Here is a 23,932-nt window from a genome sequence, read left to right as displayed (position 1 = left end):
AAATTAGAAGTTTAGGATTAACATATACACACTACTATATATAAAATACACAACAAGGAGATGGTGCAGGGAATTCTACTCAATATAAGGGAAAAGAATCTGAAATGAATAGATACATGTATTCACAGGAATGTATCACCTTGCTGTACACCAGAACCTAACACAACATTATAAATCAACTATACTCTAACATAAAATAGTAATTAAAAATAAAAACGGGAGTTCCCGTCGTGGCGTAGTGGTTAACGAATCCGACTAGGAACCATGAGGTTGCGGGTTCGGTCCCTGCCCTTGCTCAGTGGGTTAACGATCCGGCATTGCCGTGAGCTGTGGTGTAGGTTGCAGACGCGGCTCGGATCCTGCGTTGCTGTGGCTCTGGCGTAGGCCGGTGGCTACAGCTCTGATTCGACCCCTAGCCTGGGAACCTCCATATGCCGCGGGAGCAGCCCAATAAATTGCAAAAAGACAAAAATAAATAAATAAAAATAAAATAAAAACGATCAAAAACATTAAAAAAAAAGAAAATGGAAAAAGAATCACAGGACCTCAGCCGGAGAGAATGAAACATTCACAAGGAGACTGTTGTAAATGACTTAAATCTGATGGTGATGGTTTGCTACATATGTGAAGACTATGCTTTCATATGATTATTTGCTTATTGGGTCCCTGTGTGAAACAACATCTTGTGACTATGAATTAATCTGTGTGTTATCACATGAAAAGAAGACATTTTTGCAAAGTATACATTGTAACACAATCAGGGATCATTTCTAAAATAAAATTTAACTCAAAATGTTGGATAATCACCTTTAATTAGCTGTGTTTTTCTCAAGGCAGGTCAGAAATTTTACTAATTTTTTTCTAATGTTAATAAATGGCATCAAATCTTAAATGACCAATGACTTCATTTTCTTCTCATTAACTCTTCTCCCACTAGCAAAACTACCACTGAAAGGAATGGAGATTCAAGAAATTTACAGCATGAGAGGTATAAACATCCTGGAAAATTTTATCTGAATTAAGTACACATGCATACTGGGAGTAGGAGGAGAGGGTAAATGAGAGGAGAGAAAGATAATTGAAACTTACTAACTTTGGAACAAAATATCACAAGTGAAAACATTTCCTTCAAAGCTTACATAAAGAAATGCAAACATCTCAAACAGAAGAAATTATAGTAACCCAGTGTGGCTTGGGGGAAATTATAGAGTATACACAATTTTTTAAAGCACTTTTCAAGATACAAATCATATCACTCAATTCCCTAAATATAATTATTCAATGGGTAGATAGTGCATTTGGAATAAATGCTCCTTATAAAGCATTTAAACTTGTATGGTTCACATGATCAGAAAACTCTCTCATGTTTATTTATTGCATTCTGTGAATATGGGGTGGGGGGTGGCAGCTGGTAACTGGACTATTTATTCCTCCTGTTATTTCCTCCTGGAATAGTTTTAGCATCCAGCCAAGTATGCGAGCTATGAATAAGAGTCATCTTATCCCTCCTTCTTCCTTACCCTGTATATCTGTGTACTAGAATCTTGTTCCAGTGCATCTCCAAAGACTCCCAGCCCCTCTTCTCTTCATCCTCCCACACAGACCTTGGCTTGTACCCTCAACATCTGACTGGCCAAGTCTCCAGCTTCAAGTCTCCACTCTAAACCATCACTCAGGAGTTCCCATCGTGGCTCAGTGGTAATGAACCTGACTAGTATCCATGAGGATGCAGGTTGGATCCCTGGCCTCGCTCAGTGGGTTAAGTATCCAGGCATTGCCCCAAGCTGCAGTGTAGGTCACAGACACGGCTCAGATCTGGCATGGCTGTGGCTGTGGTGTAGGCCAGAGGCTACAACTCTGATTTGACCCCTAGCCTGGGAAATTCCATATGCCATAGGTGCAGCCCTAAAAAACAAACAAAAAAAGATAAACCATCATTCACAAATACCTCACAACAGCCTTTCAAAAAATGCCTGTCTGAATATGTTGCATCCTTGCCTAAAAGCATTTCCGGGGCTAAGCAGTGCTTACAGAATCAAGTCTAAACCCTTTGCAAGGATGGCTCAGCATCTTCTGATCCCATACCCTTGACACATTATGCTCTAGCTATATCAGATTTTACCATCTGTTTCTTGTCACTTTATTGGTTATCTTTCGAAATCCAATTCAAGTACAATTTTTTCAACTATATTCAATATTCAACCTCTTCTGGGTTTCTATAGTATCTTATTTATATAACTAAAAAATACCTTTATATTGTACAGTGGTTATTCACTTAACTATTGGTCCTCTTATTAGTCTATGAACTATGAAGGAAGGGTTTATGTTTTTATTTTTTTATGTTCTATTAATTTAATAAACTTTTTAAATGATAGGCATAGAGTACATCTTTAAGATTCCTTACTGACTCTTATCTCATAAATTTTATTATTCTGATCTATTCTATGAGCCATTCCACCATTTAAATTCATAAGTTGCCTTTCTAGAAAGCATTTTGGTAGTAAATATCAAGAATCTGAAAAAATGTTCATTGCTTCTGGTCAAGTAATTATAATTCTAAGAATCTATATTAAGGAAATAATCAGAGGTATTTAGCAAAAAGGCTATCAATAAAGATGTTCAACCCAATACTTAAGAGTAGTGAAAACTGGAGTCTAATTTCTTACAAGAATCAATGACTCACTAAATTATAGCACAATCATAAGACGGATTATTATGAAACCATCTTAAACAGTTTTTTTAATTATATCAAATGGCAGGGGAAAATGTTCATGTTATAATTTTCAGTGGGAAAAAATGTATAAAAGTTAATATAGATGTCCAGTCAAATGGAATGATAAGTTCATAGGCTGAACTTTTCTTCTGTGTGTTTCTATGTGAAAACACACAGCCATGATAAGAATATAAAGAGAAAACCAAAGCAATGAAACTTTTTTTTAAAATAATGTTAATATATCCTTGAACCAGAAATAGCAGAGAAGCCCAAGTCGATCAACAATATTAAGGTAAAAGGTCACTGGTACGTGAAGAAGGTTAAGATCTTGGCTCATGTTGAAACTGGTGGAAGGAGAGTTCACACAGTAGGGAGTAGAACCGGTCTCACTGCTGGAAACCAGAGCTGTGACTGGGCTTTGCACTCATGGAGGGTGCAAACAACTGTGGCCCATAAGCAGCTGTGTGGCTGGGGTGGCACAAGTAGGCAGATCAGCTTTCCAGGCAAGACCTGAGCCAAGTCATTCACTAGCTTGATGACTGAATTGGCAATAAACCTAATATGTCCAAAGGGCTGGACCCCTAGGCTTCTGAGAAATAGAAGCTCTGGTTCTGGTCTGGGGGCCAAAGGCAGGCCAAGTCTGAAAAATGGAAAAAATTTAAAGAGTGCAGGATTTAAAGGGTGAGAGGAAGGGAGAGCAAAGGACAAAAGGCTGATAAGACAGTTTCTGTCACAACTCCACAACTCTTCAGTTATAACACAAAAGCAATCATAGATAATTCATAAATAATTGTATATATAGCTGGAATGGCTATATTCCAACTGAACTTTATTTCCAAAAGCCCACAGATATAACCTACTAATACCTTCTGATGCCTGTTTTTTTTTTTGTTGTTGTTGTTGTTGTTGCTTTTTAGGGCTGTACCCACAGCATATGGAGGTTCCCTGGCTAGGGGTCGAATAGGAGCTGCAGCTGCCAGCCTACACCACAGCCACAGCAACATGGGATCTGAGCTGTGTCTGGGACCTACACCACAGCTCAAAGCAACATCAGATCCTTAACCCACTGAGTGAGGCCAGGAATCAAACCCAAATCCTCATGGATCCTAGTCGGGTTTTAACTGTTGAACTACCAAGGGAACTCTCTGATGCCTGTTTTAAATCAACATTCTAATACTATGAAGAAAACTAATGAGTAGAAACACAGCTTATAAGTATTAATGAACGAAGCATGGATTCATTGCAGATGAAACAAAAAGTATAAAAAAATCCAAAAAGAATTTTAATATATTTTTATAAAATCAGAGAGATAAAGATAATATCCAAAATAAGAACAAGAAGTTATTTAAAGGTAAACATAGATATGGTAAATAGTTGCATTGATAATATAAACAACAGGTTGCACAGTCATAGAGTTAATGAACTTGAAGACAATGTTGAGAAATGTATAAAGACTATAGCAAAAGAAAAGCAGATTTCATTTTTGCTTTTTAGGGCCGCACCTATGGCACATGGAGGTTCCCAGGCTAGGGGATGAATCAGAGCTATAGCTGCTGGCCTACACCACAGCTCATGGCAACGCCGGATGCTTAACCCACTGATCGAGGCCAGGGATCAAACCTGCAACCTCATGGTTCCTAGTCGGATTCATTTCCGCTGCACCACAATGGGAACTCCAGAAAGGCAGATTTTAAAAATTTATAAAAGACAGGTTCGGATACCTAGAACAGTGGACCAATTGGCCCTAATGCGGAGTTTTGGGACGAGGAAAAAGTGATGGATATGTGAACAGATCATTGTTGACAATTCTTAAAACACTATGGTAGACATCAGTCTTCCAGTTAAAAGTTCTAAGTACAGAGCAAGATAATAAATAGACATACCTTATTAAGTCTGGAAGCAGAAGAAGAAATAGTGATAGAGCCAGAAAATGAGTGGCTTAACAGCACTAGTTTATCTGTCTTTATCGAACCAATCACACTCTTTATTCTATTTTTTCCTTATTATAAATAGCCAATATTTTGGGGATATTAACTATATGGAAAATATTGGGATAAATTCTCTCTATATAACATCTCCTTAAAAACCTCCTTAAAAAAACTTGCTTCTAAAAAAAAAGTGAACAGACTATTGGAATTTTCTGAAGGGAATTATTAATTCAATCACTTAAAAGGAATTTTTTTTCCTTAACATTTATGTCTTCATTATAGTTGACTTACAATGTTCTTTCAATTGTTGCTTTACGGCAAAATGACTCAGCCATACATATACATACACATTCTTTTTTTCATATTATCTTCCATCATGTTCCATCACAAGTGATTGGATATAGTTTCCTACATTATACAGCAGGACCTAATTGCTTATCTACTCCAAATGCAATAGTTTGTATCTACTAACCCTAAATTCCCAGTCCATTCTACTCCCTCCACCTCCCACTTGGCAATCATAAGTCTGTTCTCCATGTCCATGAGTTTGCTCCTTTTATGGAGGTACATTCATTTGTGATATATATTAGATTCCACATATAAGTAATAAATGCAGTATTTGTCTTTCTCTTTCTGACTTACTTCACCTAGTATGAAAATCTCTGCTTCTATCAGGGTATATTTATCAAAGTAGATTATTCTAAAGTAATTACATCCAACATAACCTCCTATTAACTCCTATTCAGTTATATCAACATATCTTTACACCCATCTCATTCTGTAAAGGGACACAAGGCAGTTCTATTCTATGCCTTGTTGAAATGAAATGTTGTGTTCATGCTACATCCTTCCCAGAAATTGAATTTAAATTTCAGATCATAATATTTCCTTTCTTGTGTCACAAAAGATCTCTTTTTCTATGGAAAAGCTCATTTTGGAAAAGCAAAAAATAAGAGGTATAATTAAACCCTGATTTTTGTCAGTTTTTAAAGGATTCCTCAGAGTTTGACAGCCTTGTAAATAGCTATTGAAGCTGATCTCATTTTGCAAGAATAGTAGTATATACAGAGATTATTTCATGACCTGTATTTTCATTTCCCCACCTTCACTGTCAGCTCCTTAGAGACATATGCTTCTGTTACAGGGTGGCAGGCTTGTATTTCTTGAAATGAGTTCTGCAACAACACTTTAGATACACTGGAAAAAAAGTGTTCTGTGATCAGGTAAACTAGGGATGCCGTCGCCCTTTGTTCAGAGGACACTGGGAATGCCTTTAAGTTTATCTTAGCCCAGCAGTTCTCATACTCATCTGGTCATGAAACTTCCCATTTCTAGGGCACCAATGTGTAACAGCCTACAGACAAACTTGAGAAATTCTGTGCTGGGTAAAGCCAATAGGTACTAGTTGAAGGAACACGCCTTTCAGAGAAGGTCTTAGAAACTGTTAACCCTTGGGGTTAAAATCACCACCTTCTTAACCCTCTGAGGGGCCCAAACACTGCTAAGACGCCCCTTCAACATGCAGTCATTGCTCAAGAAGTCAAATGTGCCGGAGCAAACAGTGCTTGGTCGTACTGGCTACACAGCCTTCTCAAACCCATTTTCCGGTGTGTGTCAGTTTTCTCTTTTAAGCTCTGAGTCTTGTGAAAATCAGCCATTTTCATGCATGGCCTCATAACTATACTGAGGAAGCATGTAGATGTGAAGTAAATGAGGTAACATTCCAAAGTGAAGCACCAACCACAGTGAATATAAATCTCTGGGTTATGAGATCACCACTCCACTTGTTTATAAAACCATGTGTAAGATATGGTACTCTACTTTGCAAGGCTGAATGCATAAAAGTATTAAGTACCTTCCAGAAAGCCCAGAAATGCCCAGCAATACATCAAGGAGAGAGAGAGAAGCATCTCATAAGCAAACCAAGCTAATTGGCTAAATTTTGATGAATGATAACTACCACATGTGAATGGTTTGGGTTTTACATTGCTTTAAGAAATTATACTTAAATACATAGCAATGTAGCATTACGCAAATGTAACATAGTTTTAATTTTTTAAAAACAAGGTGGTCATTCTTGGGTTCAATCAATGAGCACCCATATCTGAGGCTCTCAGGGGAGCATCTAGACAGGACTTTATGCCTCCTTGACAGAAATGCTTGTATCTCTGGGTACCCACAGCACCTAGCAGATGCATCAGGCCCATAATAAATGTTGAGTGTTTAGGAACTATAAGCAAACTATATGTTACTGTGTTGATTTAAATCCATATAAAAGCACCTGTTACAAGACTGTAACAACTCTATAAATTTGATTATAGATCAATATCTCTGGATAAACATTTCAACATTGAGATGGAATATCTTAAAATGTTTTATCATATTTTTAGTTTCTGGATGGGCTAGCCAAGCCTCTTCTTCTCATCTGGTGATACAACATGAAATAAAAATCTCACATAAAATTACTCCCTGTCTGTGCTTGAAGAGTTAGAAAGAGTCCTAAATAGACAGCTAAGGGGTTTTAACTCCAGAATAAGAGGAAACCTCATGAAAAGCAGATAAAAAGGATGGATGAAATAGGTGAAGGAGATTATGAGGTACAAACTGCCAGTTTTAAAATTAAGGTACAGCACAGGACATATAGTCAATTATACTGTAATAACTTTGTGTGGCACATAATGTATGAAAATACTGAATCACTACTTTGTATACCAGAAACTAATATAAAATTGTAAGCCAACTGAACTTCATTTAAAAGGGAGGGATGAAAGGGATACTATTTATAAAAATTAAAAAAAATAACCATTTGCTTCTGGGTGTTACTTTAAATTTACAAACAAAGAATTTCAAACCTTCTTCAAAATGATTTGATATAAAGCTTTTGATAGCATTAAAGCATTACACATGCATGTGTTTTTTTGAACAAATATGTAAAAGAAGATGTCTTCTCAGGAAGTTCACAGGTCTCAATCTTGGCTAGGCACACTAAGGATGGTGGGGAGGGAATATTTACCTTTTAACAATGACAAGATAAATGTACAAATGTTCTTGGCTATCAAGTGAAAACAAGACAATCAGATTTGACCCTGATGGAAGAGACTGCTATTTGAACAACCTAGCTGTTAGTCAATAAATAAATTTCTAATACATATAACTTTTTAAACAACAAAAAATAAAATTATTGATAAATTTTTTCTTTTCCCACTTTAGAAAAATGTTTACAAGGACGTAAAAGACTTTACTTTCTTTAAAAACACCGAGAAGTCTTTCCTCTCATTAAAAAAGCATAAATAATAACCACGAGCTTCTTTTAGATTGTTAAGTTACCTCTCAGGTCTTTCTTTAGTTTTCTGAGGTCTTTTTGAAAATCTTCAAACTTCATCTGCGAGGCCTGAAAGAGGTCCTGGGGTTCAGGCAATGGAAACACACACTGTTCCTTCCCAGCATCCTAATCAGCAGGAAACATGGAATGTTCAACTAAATGAGAGTAATATGACACACATGGCCAAATCACTCCACAATAAAGAACAAATTATGGCTGACTCTCTGTAAAAACTCTTACCTCATCAAAATTACGAAGATAATAGGACACGATATATGACAGAAGGCTTCTGCTATTGTCCTAGGCAGAGAGACCAAAGTAAGTAGAAATATATTTTAAATTATTAAATACACAGTGTTAAGTAAAATGAATTCCAGTAAATCCACATTCTTAGATGAGAATATTTAGAGTGAAAAGTGCCACTTTAGTTTGCTAGCACAGAGGATCTTGTTTCCCCACTGTCCCAATATAAGCTCCACATGGAAGCACAGCTGTTTCACAGAGTAGTCTCAACTGTATAAACTTTCCTGTTTTCCCCTTGTTAATCAGAAAATTAGTTCATTTTTATGTTTTATTATAAGAGGTATAACTACTGCCTAAACTGAAATGACTCAATATCACCAGCATTTTTACATGGGTGGACCAACAAGGACCATACTAAGAGTAAGTCTGATTGAGGCTCGTTAGTATGTAGATTAGAAAAATCCAGAAGTTAAGTATTATTTCAAGCAAGCTGGAGCTTTAAAAATGGAAATACATATTATAAATTATGTCAGTAACTGAGATTTAGGAATTAACATCCACACAGCTATAAATAATGCAATGTGTGTAGTTCTAAAGAAAGTAAAAGAAAACTGTTTCATATCTAACAGTCTTCAAAGAGCTTTACACTTTTCTGGATCTTAAGAGGCATTAATTTTTAATTTTTTTCATTGCTCAAAATTAGTACTAGATAATCTGGATGTGAGAAATCAAATACAAATGCATATTTTTAAAACATGCTCTATAACACAAACTTTGTTTCCTGGAATGTTCAAACTAACCATGGTTTTCCCCCATCGATAAAGAGCAATATCTTTTTATAATCAAATTTGACAAGAAATGATAATATATCTGTTAGGCTTACCATATAGCAATATATACAATCTACTCCTAATATATCTATTACTAATATTATCTATTAGAAATATATGAAATAACAATAAAAGTAATATACTAATTAAAAATAAGTTGCTTGTAAAATGATTTAAGCAAATTGACTCCCTTTGTCTTTTGTACCATGTAAATCAGTGAAATAATTAGCAATGACGGAATTAATTAATGAAACACTTATTAAATGCCTGTTGATAGGCAAGCTAAGGAAAAATTAATGCTGAGTGATTTGAGTAATAGCTCCATCTGTGCAGGCCTACAAATAGTACTATGTATATATATATAACTATACAAATAGTTATTTGTTTTTATAGAGAAAGAACCAAATCAGAATTCCTGCAAGTGAAATTATTTTAAAAATCTTGCTTCATTTTTTTTTTTCTTTTTTGGCCGCTCCATGGCTTATGGAGTTCCCAGACCAGTGATCAGATCTGAGCCACAGTTGTGACTGCAGCTGACACCAGATGCTGTAACCCATTATGCTGGGCTGGGGATCGAACCTGTGTCCTGGAGCTAGAGACACTGCCAATACAGTTGTACCACAGTGGGAACTCTACTGCTTCATTATTTTGTATGTAGATTACTCTTTAATTATTTAATGAAATTTAACTTATTAGAGGATATATCAACCAATACCAAAAAATACCTTACTCATATGTAATTATGATTATCAAAATCTGAGATCCATTTTTATAAGTAATATTATAGTGATGCTACTTACATTCCAATTTACTTGCAAAAATTACGTTTCAATCAAATAATTAGTTGTTAAGAACTATTCAAAAGCTACCTTGTGTTTAAAAGAAAGCTGTTGTTTTTAAATAAATGTGATTTATTAGGTTGACCTATTGGAGGTGCCTATGAAAATGTGTATCATACAAATAAAACAAATATAACCATAAAAACCACAAAGATTATATGGGTTAAATCTTTCCCAAGCAAGGATTAAATCTTTCCCAATTTTGGAAAAACACAGTGTTTGGCATTTCATAGAAACCTGATCCAAGAATGTCAAATGAACAGATGAGTGAATATGAATGAACAAGTAAGTTGTTGACAGGCAGAAAAAAGCAAAAATGAAGTTAAAAAACCACATGTTCATCTCAATAGATGCAGGAAAAGCATTTGACAAAATTCAACATCCATTCATGATATAAACTCTTATCAAAGTGGGTACAGACGAAATATGTCTCAACATAATAAAAGCCTAATTTATGACAAACCCACAGCCAGTATAATACTCAACAGAAAAAAGTTGACAGCTTTCCTGCTAAAATCTGAAACAAGACAAGGATGCCCATTCTTGCCATTTTTATTTAACATAGTATTAGAAGGCCTAGCCACAGCAATCAGACAAGAAACAAAAGGTATCCAGATTGGAAGGGAAGAGGTAAAACTGTCACTATATGTAGATGACATGATACTATTCATAGAAGACCCTAAGGACTCCACATAAAAACTACTTAATCTGATAAACAAATTCAGCAAAGTAGCAGTATACAAGATTAACATTCAGAAATCAGTTGCGTTTCTGTATTCTAATAATGAAATTTCAGAAAGGGAATGTAAAAAAACAGTATGTTATTTATTTATTTATTTATTTATTTATTTATTTTTGGCTGCCCCACGGCATATGGAGTTCCCAGACCAGGGATGAGAACCGAGCTGCAGTTGCCACCTAAACTGCAGCTGCAGCAATACTGGAACTTTAACCCAATGTGCCAGCCAGGGATCCAGTCTGTGTCCCAGTGCTCCCAAGATGCTGCCAAGCCTGTTGTACCAGAGCAGAAACTCTGAAAAAAAACCAATACCTTTTAAAATTGTACCAAAAAAAAATTACCTAGGAATAAACCTGACCAAGGAGGTGAAATGTTTATACACTGAGAACTATAAAAACGTTAATAAAGGAAATTAAAGAGGATTCAAAGAAATGGAAAGATATCCTATGCCCTTGGATTTGAAGAATCGATATTGTTCAAATGGCCATACCATCCAAAGCAATCCACAGATTTAATGTGATCCCTATCAAATTACCCATGACATTTTTCACAGAACTAGAACAAATAATCCAGAAATTTATATGGAACCATAAAACACCTAGAATTGCCAAAGCAATCCTGAGGGGAAAAAAAAAATGCAGGAGGTATAATTCTCCCAGACTTCAGACAATTCTACAAAAGCTACAGTAATCAAAACAGTTTGGTATTGGTACAAAAACAGACACATGGGTCATTGGAACAGAATAGAGAACCCAGAAATAAATACACACACCTATAGTCACCTAATCTTCAGAAAAGGAGGCAAGAATATAAAATAGCAAAAAGCCTCTTTAGCAAGTGGTATTGGGAAAACTGGATAGCTGCATGTAAATCAATGAAATTAGAATACACCCTCACACCATGCCAAAAATAAACTCAAAATGGCTTAAAGACGTTAACATAAGACATGATAGCATAAAACTCCTAGAAGGGAACATAGGTAAAATGTTCTCTGACATAAATGATACAAATGTCTTTTTAGGTTCAGTCCCCCCCAAGGCAATAGAAATAAAAACAAAAATAAACAAATGGGACCTAGTCAAACTTACAAGCTTTTGAATAGCAAAGGAAGCCATAAAAAAAGCCAAAAAGACAAACTACAAAATGGGAGAAAATATCTGTAAATGATGCAACTGACAATGGCTTACTCTCCACAATATACATACAACTCAACAACAGAAAAGCAAACAACTAAATTGAAAAATGGGCAGAAGACCTAAATAGACATTTCTCCAAAGACATATGGATGGCCATTAGGCACATGAAAAGATGCTCATATCACTAATTATTAGAGAAATGCAAATCAAAACTATAATGAGGTATCACCTCACACCAGTCAGAATGGCTATCATTAATAAGTCTACAAATAACAAAATGGTGGAGAGGGTATGGAGAAAAGGGAACCTTCTTACACTGTTGGTGGGAATGTAAATTGGTACAACCACTATGGAAATCAGTATGAAGGTTCCTCAAAAACTAAAAACAGAATTACCATATAATTCAGCAATCCCACTCCTGGGCATAGATCTGGACAAAGCTATAATTCAAAAAGATGTATGCACCCCTATTTTCACAGCAGTAATATTCACAAAAGCCAAGACATGGAAACAACCTAAATGTCCATTGACAGAGGAATGGATAAAGAAGATGTGGTACATATGTACAATGGAATATTACTCAGCCATAAAAGGAATGAAATAATGTCATTCGCAGCAACATAGATGCAACTAGAAATTAGCATACTACGTGAAGTAAGTCAGAAAGAGAAAGACAAATACCGTATGATATCACTTACATGTGGAATATAAAATATGGCCTATAAATATGAACCTACTTATAAAATTGAAACAGACTCACAGACATAGAGAGCAGACTTGTGGTTGCCAAGGAGGAAGGGGTAGGAGAGGGAGTGGGATGGATGGGGAGTTTGGAGTATGGAAATGTGGTAATTTCCCTAATCTTATATTTCTACTGACAGTCTCAAAAATCTCTTCAATGTTAATTTTAAACAAATTATAGAAGTAGAATTTAAACAAAATTAGGCTTGCAAAAAGGCTTAGACTTTTCCATACATACTAGTATTAAGGTGAAGATGCTATGTAGGAAGAGAGGATCATCTTTCATATTTTATTTACAAAACTTTTCACTCATCTTTGTTTTTAAAACATGAGCTTGCTGGCCTCCATTACTTAACACGGAAAACAAGAAAGTAATGGGTATCCTGTCTAATTTATGGAAATTAACTAGTCCTCAGATCCAAAAGGGAAAATATTAACAGACATGGTAGTGATAAAGTAAAAAATTATTTTTATTTTAAAATATTGTCTACTCATGGAGCTCCCGTCGTGGCGCAGTGGTTAACAAATCCGACTAGGAACTATGAGGTTGCGGGTTTGGTCCCTGGCCTCACTCAGTGGGTTAAGGATCTGGCGTTGCCGTAAGCTGTGGTGTAGGTTGCAGACGCGGCTTGGATCCCTCGTTGCTGTGGCTCTGGTGTAGGCTGGTGGCTACAGCTTATATTAGACCCCTAGCCTGGGAACCTCCATATGCCGAGGGAGCGGCCCAAGAAATGGCAAAAAGACAAAAAAAAAAAGTCTACTCGATTCATTAGACATAGGATTCAAAATTACTCCCTTTAGGAAACATTATTATTCTCTAGATCACAAATATATGATAGCCATTACTTTTATTAGCTCATAACCTTGTAACATAAATATTTACCACACTGGTTCACAGTCAAACTTATTACTAGATAAGACAAGCAGCCCTCAGCATGCCACATTCATTCACCTGAAATACTTACACTGCTTTTGACATCTTTCAGCTTCGGAAGAATGTCTAATCCAAAACCATCTGCCTGTCCCCGAGTCTTATTTCCACCATTCATGTAGTTGCCAAAGGCAAGCACCAAACCCAAGACCTGCATAACCCCTGAGCCATTTTTTAATGTCTGTAAAACAGGATAAAGAAAAATTTCTTGATTATACAAAGTTTTGAATGCATTATCTTAAGTCAGTGGCAGATACTCATGTATACTAATAATTTGGGGTCACACCCAAACTTTTATCAGTGCTCTTTATTGCATATATTTTAAGAGCAGTGTCTCTAAAATTAACTTTAAAAAGTTGCACCACCAACAGGCATGCAGGTGTGTTTCTGTAAGCTGAGGTACCAGCCCAGGTCACTTCTATGGTGTAATTGCAAGGAAAACAAACAAGGCTGTGATATGAGAACCACCACAAAATCTCTGCCATCAGCGTCTTGCGCAATGCAAATTTTTGGCACAAGGTATAGCAATACAAAATATAGTCATAAATTTTAATTTCCAATTTTATATTTATCCCTGAAAGGTTCACATTCGCATCTTTCAAAACATAAAGTTTAACTTGAATTTATATGTCGCATCCTCTGAAAATGTGTCTTTAATAATATCCTTACTACTTTTCAAAAAGATTTACCACAACCAGATAAATGGTAGTATTAATTTTTGACAAATTGTTTTAAATGTTAATAATGGTAATTTCTGCTAAGCATTTATTGTTTTCAAAAAAATATTTATCTTCTGTTGAGTCATATGGCTGTTCAGTTGGAATCACTAACAATTCGGGAGAAATTGAAAGAAATAAAATGACTTCAAATGGCATCCAGTTGGCAGTCTGAAGGAAGAGAGGATCATGAAAAGTGAAGGCTTTGCTTTGGACAGGAGCCCATGGGGATGGACGCAATGACTACTCCCCAGCAGCACAGCCCTGGTCCTGTGCGCCCACCTGCACATTTGCTATCACCTTAAAGCTCAATCACCATATAGTCTCTTCTGTGGGACCACTATCCTTCAAACTGTATGAATACTTACAGTAAATAAAAGACAATTTGTTTGAAATATGAACATGGTTGAAATTATGAACACTGGAATATTGGAATCCAAACATCAGCTCTTGATGGACCAGAACCCACCTCACACAATTTCTGTAGCAATTCCAGTTTGCGACGAATTGAGCAAATGCTTTCTGAAAATGTGGACTGGAACAGGATGCAAAAGACTCGCTCTGAAAAGTTGGGGATTAGTGATAGTTCATAAAGGAACCTAAGGAAATAAAGCCAAGTTGAGAGGAAAAATACAATGCAGATAAGTAGGTTTATCCTCACAGCATTTATGACACTTATGCATGGAAGATACTTCATTTCTCAAGTGGAAAGAGCCACCCATATCCTGGATGCCATCTACAGGATCGTAAGGTATGCTTACTGCTCAGGTTTGTCCAGAGACTTGGCATTCTCCTTGTCTTTGGAGGACCGGCCATGCTTTTCAATTTTTTCCAGTTCATCTGACTGTGCTCTCTGGAAAAACAAAAGCCAGGTAGTTTTTAGATAATGATGGTCTTAAGTATGGCAAAATCCTATATGTTTTCATGTTTCTTAGCATATGTTTGAGGTAAAGCTTGTTTCAATTCACAAGACATTTTACTTTTAAATTTATTAAAGTATAGTTTATTTACAATGTTCTGTAAATTTCTGCTGTACAGCAAAGGGAATCAGTCATATATTTTTTTCTCATATTATCTTCTACCATGTTCTATTCCAAGTGATTGGATATAGTTCCCTGTGCTATACAGCAGGAACTCATTGCTTATTCATTATAAATGTAATAGCTTGCATCTACTAATCCCAACTCCCAGTCCATCCCACTAAAAATACGGAACGCTTCACAGATTTGCCTGTCATCCATGCACAGGAGCCATGCTAATCTTTGTATCATTCCAATTTTAGTATATGTGCTGCCTAAGCGAGCACTAGAAGGCCTTTTTTCTTTCTTTCTTTTTTAGGGCTGCACCCGTGGCATATGGAGGTTCCCAGGCTAGGGCTCCAATCAGAGATACAGCTGCCAGCCTACACTACAGCCACAGCAACGTCAAATCTGAGCCACGTCTGTGACCTACACCGCAGCTCACGGCAACAACAGATCCTTAATCCACTGAGCAAGGCCAGGGATTGAACCCACAACCTCATGGTTCCTAGGCGAATTCATTTCCACTATGCCATGATGGGACCTCCACTAGAAGGCATTTTAAAGTGTAAATATGCTTAATGCAAACCAGATCACCTCCAAATATCCCAAATGTTATTGGCTAATAGTGATGTGGAAAATATTTATTCCAGCATGCTTTAAAACAATAGTTTTCCTCTCTAGTTTTTATTAGCTGTTTATAATACTCTTTAGTATGCAAAAATTTCATTTAAAGTGGTATTTCTTATTCATAAATTAATCAAGTTAAATTTGGAAGTAGTTTGATCCTAAAGCTATTATAAGATTTGAAGGAAAAAGAATTTTTTTAAAAAAATAACTATGGCAATCATTGTTTATATCTTTGTTTTGAGGAAAGAAAAGCACAATTTAATTATTAAGTCATGTAACAACAATAAGATTTTGATTCCTCTGAATTTTCTTTTTGGTACAAAACTAGTTTCAGGCTTCTTTTCTTCCTCAGTGTCTTCTTTCACCCTTTAAAATCTCAAGCTAAAAATGTGTAGTTCTAAGTTTGTTACTTTATAGGACAGGATCCTCTGCATTTCAACATGAGGTAGAAGACTTTATAGACTTTAAAAACACTACAGTTTATGGAGAATCTGGATAATTTTTATTTTCAGTCATGTCTCTACAATTTACAAAGATGTTTCAGAACAGCCAAAATACTACATTTCTAAGTGCATGAAGATGTTTAAGTACACAACCATATCTTGGGTTTGAGTCCAGTCCTCAGAAGTTAAAACCCCTTCATCATTATTTGTTGTTTAAACAGAAAAGCTGCTCAGCTATAAACTGTTATACATTACAGCACCTGAAAGACTTCTAGAGACTACAGATGTCATCTAAACAAAACTATGTTCTTTTTTGTACATACTGATTATTTTGAAATGCAGGCTTTTCTTTTGACTAGGATTAACTAGCAAAGACTAGTTCCTCAAAGGAAGCTTCTTTTAGCAAAATAAAGATGACTTGATGATGGATCAGTAGATCTGAGGGTTTGATAAATTTTGCTTTTGGAATGTAATACAACAAAAGGATGCAGAGAAATAAAGAAGGTGGTTTGGCTTCGGTATAAGCTCCCCTGCAAAGCTGCCTTGCCCGCCTTGATCTCCATTATAACTAATCTCTCTCCAGAATAACACAGAACCTTATTACATTCACTCTGTTTTACGCTACACTTATCAGTGTCTTAGTGGTTATATACACAGTGGCTACTGATTTTACTGACTAAAGCTTCTTGAGAAGGGACATGTCTTGTGTATCCCTATGGTCCTAATGACCAGCATGGTCCTGGTACAGTCCACCCTCTGTATCTATGTGTTCTGCATTCGTAGATTCAACCAAATGCAGATCCAAAATATTTGGGAGAAAAAACTCCATAAAGTTCCAAAAAGCAAATTTGAATTCGCTGTGTTCCAGCAATCGCTTACATAGCATTTATACCGCATTAGGTATTGTAAGTAATCAAGAGGTGATTTAAAGTATATATGGAGTGGGGGGGGGAATGTGTGTGGGTTATGTGCAGGTATTGCATAATTTTACTTAAGGGACTTGAGCATCTGTGGATTTTGGTACCAATCCCTCACAGATACGAAGGGAAGACTATGCGGTTATGAAAGCTATGCCCAGCCAGTAATTCTTTTTAAACATTGAAAAATTAGATCAGTAATTGAATATGAAAAAAGAACAGCTCTAAGTCCTTGGAGAAGAGAGAGGTAAAAATAGGACAGATATGACGGGACAATCAAAATAGGAAATATTGAAGAAATGATATACAGACAGTTCCAACTGTTTATCGTCATCCTAAGCGTATAAGAAGAGTTCTTATGAGGTAATCTGAATCCAAAAATAGATACCTATACATGTATGAGACAGAATTAGTCATTTCAAATGCTGTGACACAAATATGTAAATAACAAAATAAGAAAGCTATGCCCAGGATATGAATTAACTCATCTATACATTCATTGAACACAACTTTCTTGCATACCTATCATTCATCTGTTATGTAGCAATACTTATGTGTACAGGAAGTAGGACTGAAACATAGTAGGTTTTAAGCAATGTTAATCAAATCTACAAGATTCTCATAGGCATCAACACACCAAGACCAACTGTTTCTTCTTGCCCGTCATTTTGGCTTTCTCCTTGCAAAATGTGTGGAATCAAGCAAAAGTCAGTTATTTTCTACCTGTTAAGGCTCTAAATTTTTACTCCTGTCAGCAACCATCAGTATGTCGAACTAGTGACTAAAAATTTGTATCAGAACCTAGAGATCATCTGGATAAGTCTGGCTTTTTTTAAGCCATGCTTGTGGCATATGGAAGTTCCTGCACCAAGGATCTAACCTGTGCTACAGCAGTGACCTGAGCCACAACAGTGACAATGCTGGACTCTTAAACTGCTGAATTCTGGCCTTGTTTGACCTCTGAAGTGAACTTAGTCTCTAGTGTTCTCTGGTCCACCAGTTTAAAGTCATCATTAGGGCTGGAATTTAAAAAGGATAAATTTTAGGGATTTATTCATCCACTCATTCAATCAAAGGCTGATTCTTTGCCAGGCAATACACTAGACACTGGAGATAAAAAGACATATGGTGGGCTTCAGATTTCAGCAAAATTCCACCACACAATATATTACATTGCTTATACCACTCTTTTTTGCTCAACCCTTTAATAGGGTTCTTCTTCCACTTTTTTTTAAGGGGGGGGCCCATGCCCATGGTGCAGAAGTTCTCAGGCCAGGGATGAAACCTGTACCACAGCAGCAACTAGAGCTGCAGTAGTGACAATGCTGGATCCTTAATCACTGCACCATGAGGGAATTCCATCACTGCTTTTTAAAACCATATATAACTCTCTCCTGTGAAGGAGATGCTAGTGACCTCACAGCCATACCAGTGGTGATGAGAGTTATTTGTTGACATAGGTTCATTTTTCCTTATGGGCAAAGTAACTACATACTCATACATCAATTAACAACATAAAGGAATTTCCAAGTTCTAAACATTCAAATGACAAACTTCTCCACTCCAAGTCTCATACCCATACCTCCCAAGATTAAATCGTTTCAGTCGCTAACATAGGGATTATCTTTTGGTTGCTTTCTTTTACTGGATGCTCGTTCCCTCTCCCATCCCAATTATCTGCAGAAGGTTTGTATCGGAATATCCTTTCCTCAAGATTTCCTGTTTGCCTATAAATGAAATAGACCCCAGCTGCTAAGTTGGAGGTTTTCACCAATTACCAAGATTCACTGCACCCGACACCCAGGACACAAACTTCACCAACTGCTGAAGGGACCCAGATTCCTGGCCACCATCCCTGATTTCACCAAATATTTTGACCTCCACTATCCAAAACCCATACACCCCAGGAAACTGGAACTGGGAATTTCAACTCCCAAGAAAACCTGTAACCTCCAAATAGAGGATGGGGCTGAGGAGCAGGTATGGCAAGGGAGAGGAGGATGCTGAGAGTATGTGAACATTTCCATTTCATTCATTTCCAATAGAGCAGTGTTAATCATTCCATCTTCCATCTCCCAGGAATTCACTAGAGATGGTTTATCTAAAAGAAGCATAACTATCAAAAAATCAGTCAATAGCTTATGATTTGGCAGGCAGTACCACATCCTAGATCAACTAGAAAGAAACATACTTTTTGGATTTAACTAAGTCCCTATAGTCAATCTGTAAGTGATTCTAATTCTTTCTTGATTCTAATTCTAAACTTCTCTTTTTCTAATTCTAAAGTTCAACTTAAGCATATTTTATAGTTGAAAATGAGCACACTTGCAGGGATTCCAAAAACCAACTCAAGAAAGCAATGAAATAGAAGAGTATGATTTTTAATGTAGTTCCATGGAAAAATTCAATAATCCTCTCACACCTGTCTGAAGAAACTACTGATTAAATGTTGCTTAAAACATCAATCAAGTAAATATCTCTAGGAAGTTATAGGAATAGTTAATCATTTTCATTCATCCCTCCATTTTCATTAAGGGAATATAGTGCACACCTCTGAGGATGCTGTACCATGTGACATGTACACATGGTACATGATCCTTCTTCCAGATTGAAATTCATGGTATGTCAACCACTACAGTAAATAAAGATCACTACAACTATGAGGCATGTCTGTGAAATCTAATCCTTGGAAGTGTAAGTTTAAACCTTTAATTCTTTCTACCTTACCTGCTTTTTTCTCCTTCTAATTATATTAGAGCTATTGAATTACAAAGGGATGTTGAATTTTCTGCCCTTCTTTTTAATATTTTTTCTTTGATTGAACTTCTAATAGAATTCACTTCCAAGGTTTGGGTCTGTCTTATTATTTAGGTTTTTTTTGTTTGTTTGTTTGTTTCTTGAATAAGGAAAAATTGAACCATTATTTGAAAAAAATTCAACTGGCAATTATACATGGACAGTTTATATATACATGTCTTTTTTTTGCACTTTTATTTTATTTAAAATTTTTAATTAAAATTTTTTTATTAAAGTACGTATACATTTCTGACTTGATGTTAAATATTTGACACACTAAAGAAAATAAGAATCTGCCTCAAATACTCCTCCATCCCCTCAGCCTAATCCATCACTTCTCAATAGGCCATATGGGGAGTGTATACTAGCAATGAGAATCTACAGATATATTTAACATATTAGTATATATTACATACTTCTTTTGAAAATATTTTACTCTCATAATTCAGTGTAGTCAGTAACTCAAAGTTAACTGTAAAGATTCCTGCTTTTAAAAATTCAACAGGACATACCTCTGTGGATTCACTGGGTTTTAATTTCTCAGGAAACAGGTACTGTGATTCAGGTGGTACCTGTGGTTTTTGAAATTATGTTGTGTTTTGATATGCCAACTGCCCCAAATTCATTCACATATAGAAGAAAAAGCTCACTGCCAGACATATGCTATCAGTGGGAGAAAAAAGATTACATTCTAAAAAAGGTTGTATAACAAGTAATTCCATCTGTTTCACAGAGGTCAAACAGAACTGCTGTAAAAAAGTCCAATGCCATGAAAGCATCTGGAAAAAAGCGAGCATGTATTTATAGCAAAGGATTCCAGGTGGCTATGTTTATTGTTTTCAAGGCTAAGTAGTGGAATGCCAAATAAGACTGTTGCTTTGTATACCTGAAGCAAATATAATATTGTATCCCGACTATACTTAAGTAAAAATTAAATAAAAAACAATTGCTAATAAAAAGATCATTCCTCAAAAATTGAGTTTAAATATTAGCTTATGTTTTCTAGATAAAATTTAAATGTACGTTCAAATACCGTTATTAAACTATAAAGGCAAAATTAATACTCTATTCAGATACCTTTCAAACACTGTTTCAGACCTGACAATAATTACAGTTATCAACATAATAAAGTTTGAAAGATTTTCTAGGATTTCCCAAGCCAAGGACAAGCATCACACATCAATTTTTTCCTTTTATTTTTATTTGAGTATAGTTGATTTACAGTGTTGTGTCAATTTCTGCTGTACAGCACAGTGACCCAGTTATACGTATACACACACACACACACACACACACACACACACATTCTTTTTCCCCATATTATCTTCCATCATCCTCTCTATCCTAAGAGACTGGATATAGGTCCCTCTGCAGTACAGCAGGACCTCATTGCTTATCTATTCTAAATGTTGTAATAGTTTTTATCTACTAATCTCAAACTTCCTGTCCATCCCGTTTCCTCCCTCTTCCCCCTTGGCAACCATGAGTCTGTTCTCTGTGTCTGTGAATCTGTTTCTGTTTTGCAGACAGGTTCATTTGTGCCATATTTTAGGTTCCACACATAAGTGATATCATATGGTATTTGTCTTTCTCTTTCTGATTTACTTCACTTAGTATGAGAAATCTCTAGTTTCATCTATGCAAATGGCATTATTATTATTATAATTTTCTTCCAGAGGCACCTTCACATGAGCAAGACTTGTATCATAGGAATGAAAAGTTACATGTGAATTACAAGCCAAATAAGAACAAACCTCCCAAATCTCAACCCTCCCTATTGGCCATGCCAGTTACTATCTCTCAGCCCTCAATTTATCCCACACTGAATCCATTCTTGACATGGATGGGCCTCTTAGCATTTTGTCTTTTATGAACACAGTGTTGAGCTCTGCCCATAGGAGGTGCTGGAGGCGCACTGCAGGAGGAAGGGGGCTCCTCATCCAGATTCCTTGTGCAGGTGTTGCTTTTTCTTCCTCCTGCTGCACAGGTGATCATCAGTGTAGGTGTGTGAAGACACTGGGGGTCCCCTGGCCCAGGTACAGTACCAAACCAGAGCATACAGAGCATGGCAGTTTTGCAGTGCTGGTCTAGGCCCAGTGACCTATGTGGACCCATGCATGGTGTACCTGAGCCAGCCATGGCTCACCTGTGCCCTGAGTTCTGTTTCCTGGAATCTCTCAACATGGACACTGCACACTCTAGACTTCGTGTCCCTTGGGGCATCCTGAAACCTACATGCCTGGCCAAAAGCTGTAAGTTGTTTTACATTCACCTGGAGACTGGGAACCAGGTGTGGCCTGGATAAATCAGGACCTGCACTCCCAGAGAAAGTGTCCCCTCCGAGCTAACCCCTGCTTGGGTACTCTCCCTCAGCCCAGAGAGAGTACCATTTACAATCATATTTCCGTCCTTATACTCTCCTATCACAGGTTAACCATTCATTATAATAAGCTTCCCTGTTTACATCACTGAGGCTTCTATCCCCTGATAGGACCTGATTAATAGAATAGAACCTCACGTCCCACCTTCTGCCTTGAAAACACTTGACTCCTATATCCATTTGAATGAATGAATGGGTAACTCAAACCTAATGTGACCAAAACAGAATTCTTATCCTTCCCCATCCTTCACTAAACTACTATCACCTAAAGGCAACCCTGTTGTTCAGGCCAAAATCCTTGGGACCACCCTTGATTCCTCTTTCCCACTGTCTGTATGCAAACCATCAGTAAATTCTATGGACTTATTCTTCAGAATAATTCCAGAGTTTGACGATCTGATTTCTCACCAGCTCCACTGCTTCTACTGTTGTCCAAGCCATAATCATTTCTTACCTCCTAAAGTCCCTCACATTCCATTTTGCCTCTTTGGTAATCAGCTTCCTTTCTAAAACACGAGTCTTCTGATAAAAATCATGTATTAAATTCCCATTTTACTTAGAGTCTAAATTGTGCGAAGGCCCAGAAGGCTTAGGGGAGGTGGTACTTTACTATATTTCTGATTACCTCTAACTATTGTCCACTCCCTTATCCCATTTCGCTGGGGCCTTTGTACATCAGGTGTTCTCACAACTCAGGCAGGAAGTTGCCCCTGAAATATCCACACAGTGTCTCCTCCTCCTCTCCTACAATTCCTACTTAAAATGCCATCTTTCAAATGACAATGTTTACATTTATACACACTACCCCGGGCAATCTCCATTCTCCTGAAGGACAGCTCTTCTGGATGGAGTATTCTTGGCTGACACTTTCTACTGTTTTGAGAATATCATTCTACTCTCTCCTGATGTAGGGTTTCTGTTGAGAAATCTGCTGATGGCCTAATGGAGGTTCCTTTGTAGGTTTCCATCTTTTCCCCCCCGGCTGCCTTTAAAATTCTTTGTCATTGACTTTTGACAATTTTAACATAATGTGTCTTGGAGAAGGTCTTTTTACACTGAGTTGTGGATGCCTCTGCCACGTCAAAGGGTGTCTGTTCCACAGGCACCAGTGCTTGGCTGGGGTAGGGGGAAGGTGGGAGAAAGGCAGGCAGAGTTGTGGGAAGCTCCACGACTCCATGAACCTCCAGGGACAGGGTTGCAGGCTCAATGCCACTGCTGTCCAGTTCCTGTTGGCCCAGGCACCACTGTAGCCACAAGCCCAGGATTGTATGTGCTGCCTCCTCTGATGCTACTGGAATTTCTGGGGTTGGGGCTGAGTCCTGTAGCTGGGGGTACCACCCTTGATGTTCCTGGTTCCGCCTCCTCTGTGTCTCAGCCCACCCCTCAGAGGCACCAATGTGTGGAATTCTCCAGTGTGTTGGACAGAGGCACTCTGTTAAGTTACTGATGTTTAACTTATGTACTGAAGGGGAAAGAGATTAATTCATCCCTCTCTGATGCTGACGTGCTAAGACAACATTTTCAAGTAATAATTCTTACAGTAAAAAGAAGAATGAGCAGGAAAAAAATTTAAAAGCTGTATATTCAATTATTTTGTTAACAGGTAAAA

General features: G+C 36.9%; 1 protein-coding gene and 1 non-coding gene across 2 annotated transcripts in view; both read right to left on the bottom strand.

The window, feature by feature from the left end:
• Positions 1–23,932, bottom strand: part of FMN2 (formin 2) — a 296,800-nt gene that overhangs the window by 83,048 nt on the left and 189,820 nt on the right. Inside the window, exons 10-14 of the mRNA XM_047762652.1 lie at positions 14,900–14,991; positions 14,608–14,737; positions 13,457–13,603; positions 8,204–8,263; positions 7,969–8,089 (exon numbers count right to left, since the gene is read on the bottom strand). Of these exons, the coding sequence (XP_047618608.1) occupies positions 7,969–8,089; positions 8,204–8,263; positions 13,457–13,603; positions 14,608–14,737; positions 14,900–14,991 (550 nt within the window). The remainder of the gene's footprint in view (positions 1–7,968; positions 8,090–8,203; positions 8,264–13,456; positions 13,604–14,607; positions 14,738–14,899; positions 14,992–23,932) is intronic.
• LOC125117094 (U6 spliceosomal RNA) lies at positions 15,341–15,444 on the bottom strand. The gene has a single exon (XR_007132470.1). It is a non-coding gene; the product is annotated as a U6 spliceosomal RNA (small nuclear RNA).

Source organism: Phacochoerus africanus, chromosome 15 (assembly GCF_016906955.1).
Source record: "Phacochoerus africanus isolate WHEZ1 chromosome 15, ROS_Pafr_v1, whole genome shotgun sequence".
NCBI classification, from domain to species: Eukaryota; Metazoa; Chordata; class Mammalia; order Artiodactyla; family Suidae; genus Phacochoerus; species Phacochoerus africanus.
The sequence above is the reverse complement of the archived record's forward strand: the minus strand, read 5'-3'. Positions and strand labels throughout refer to the sequence as shown.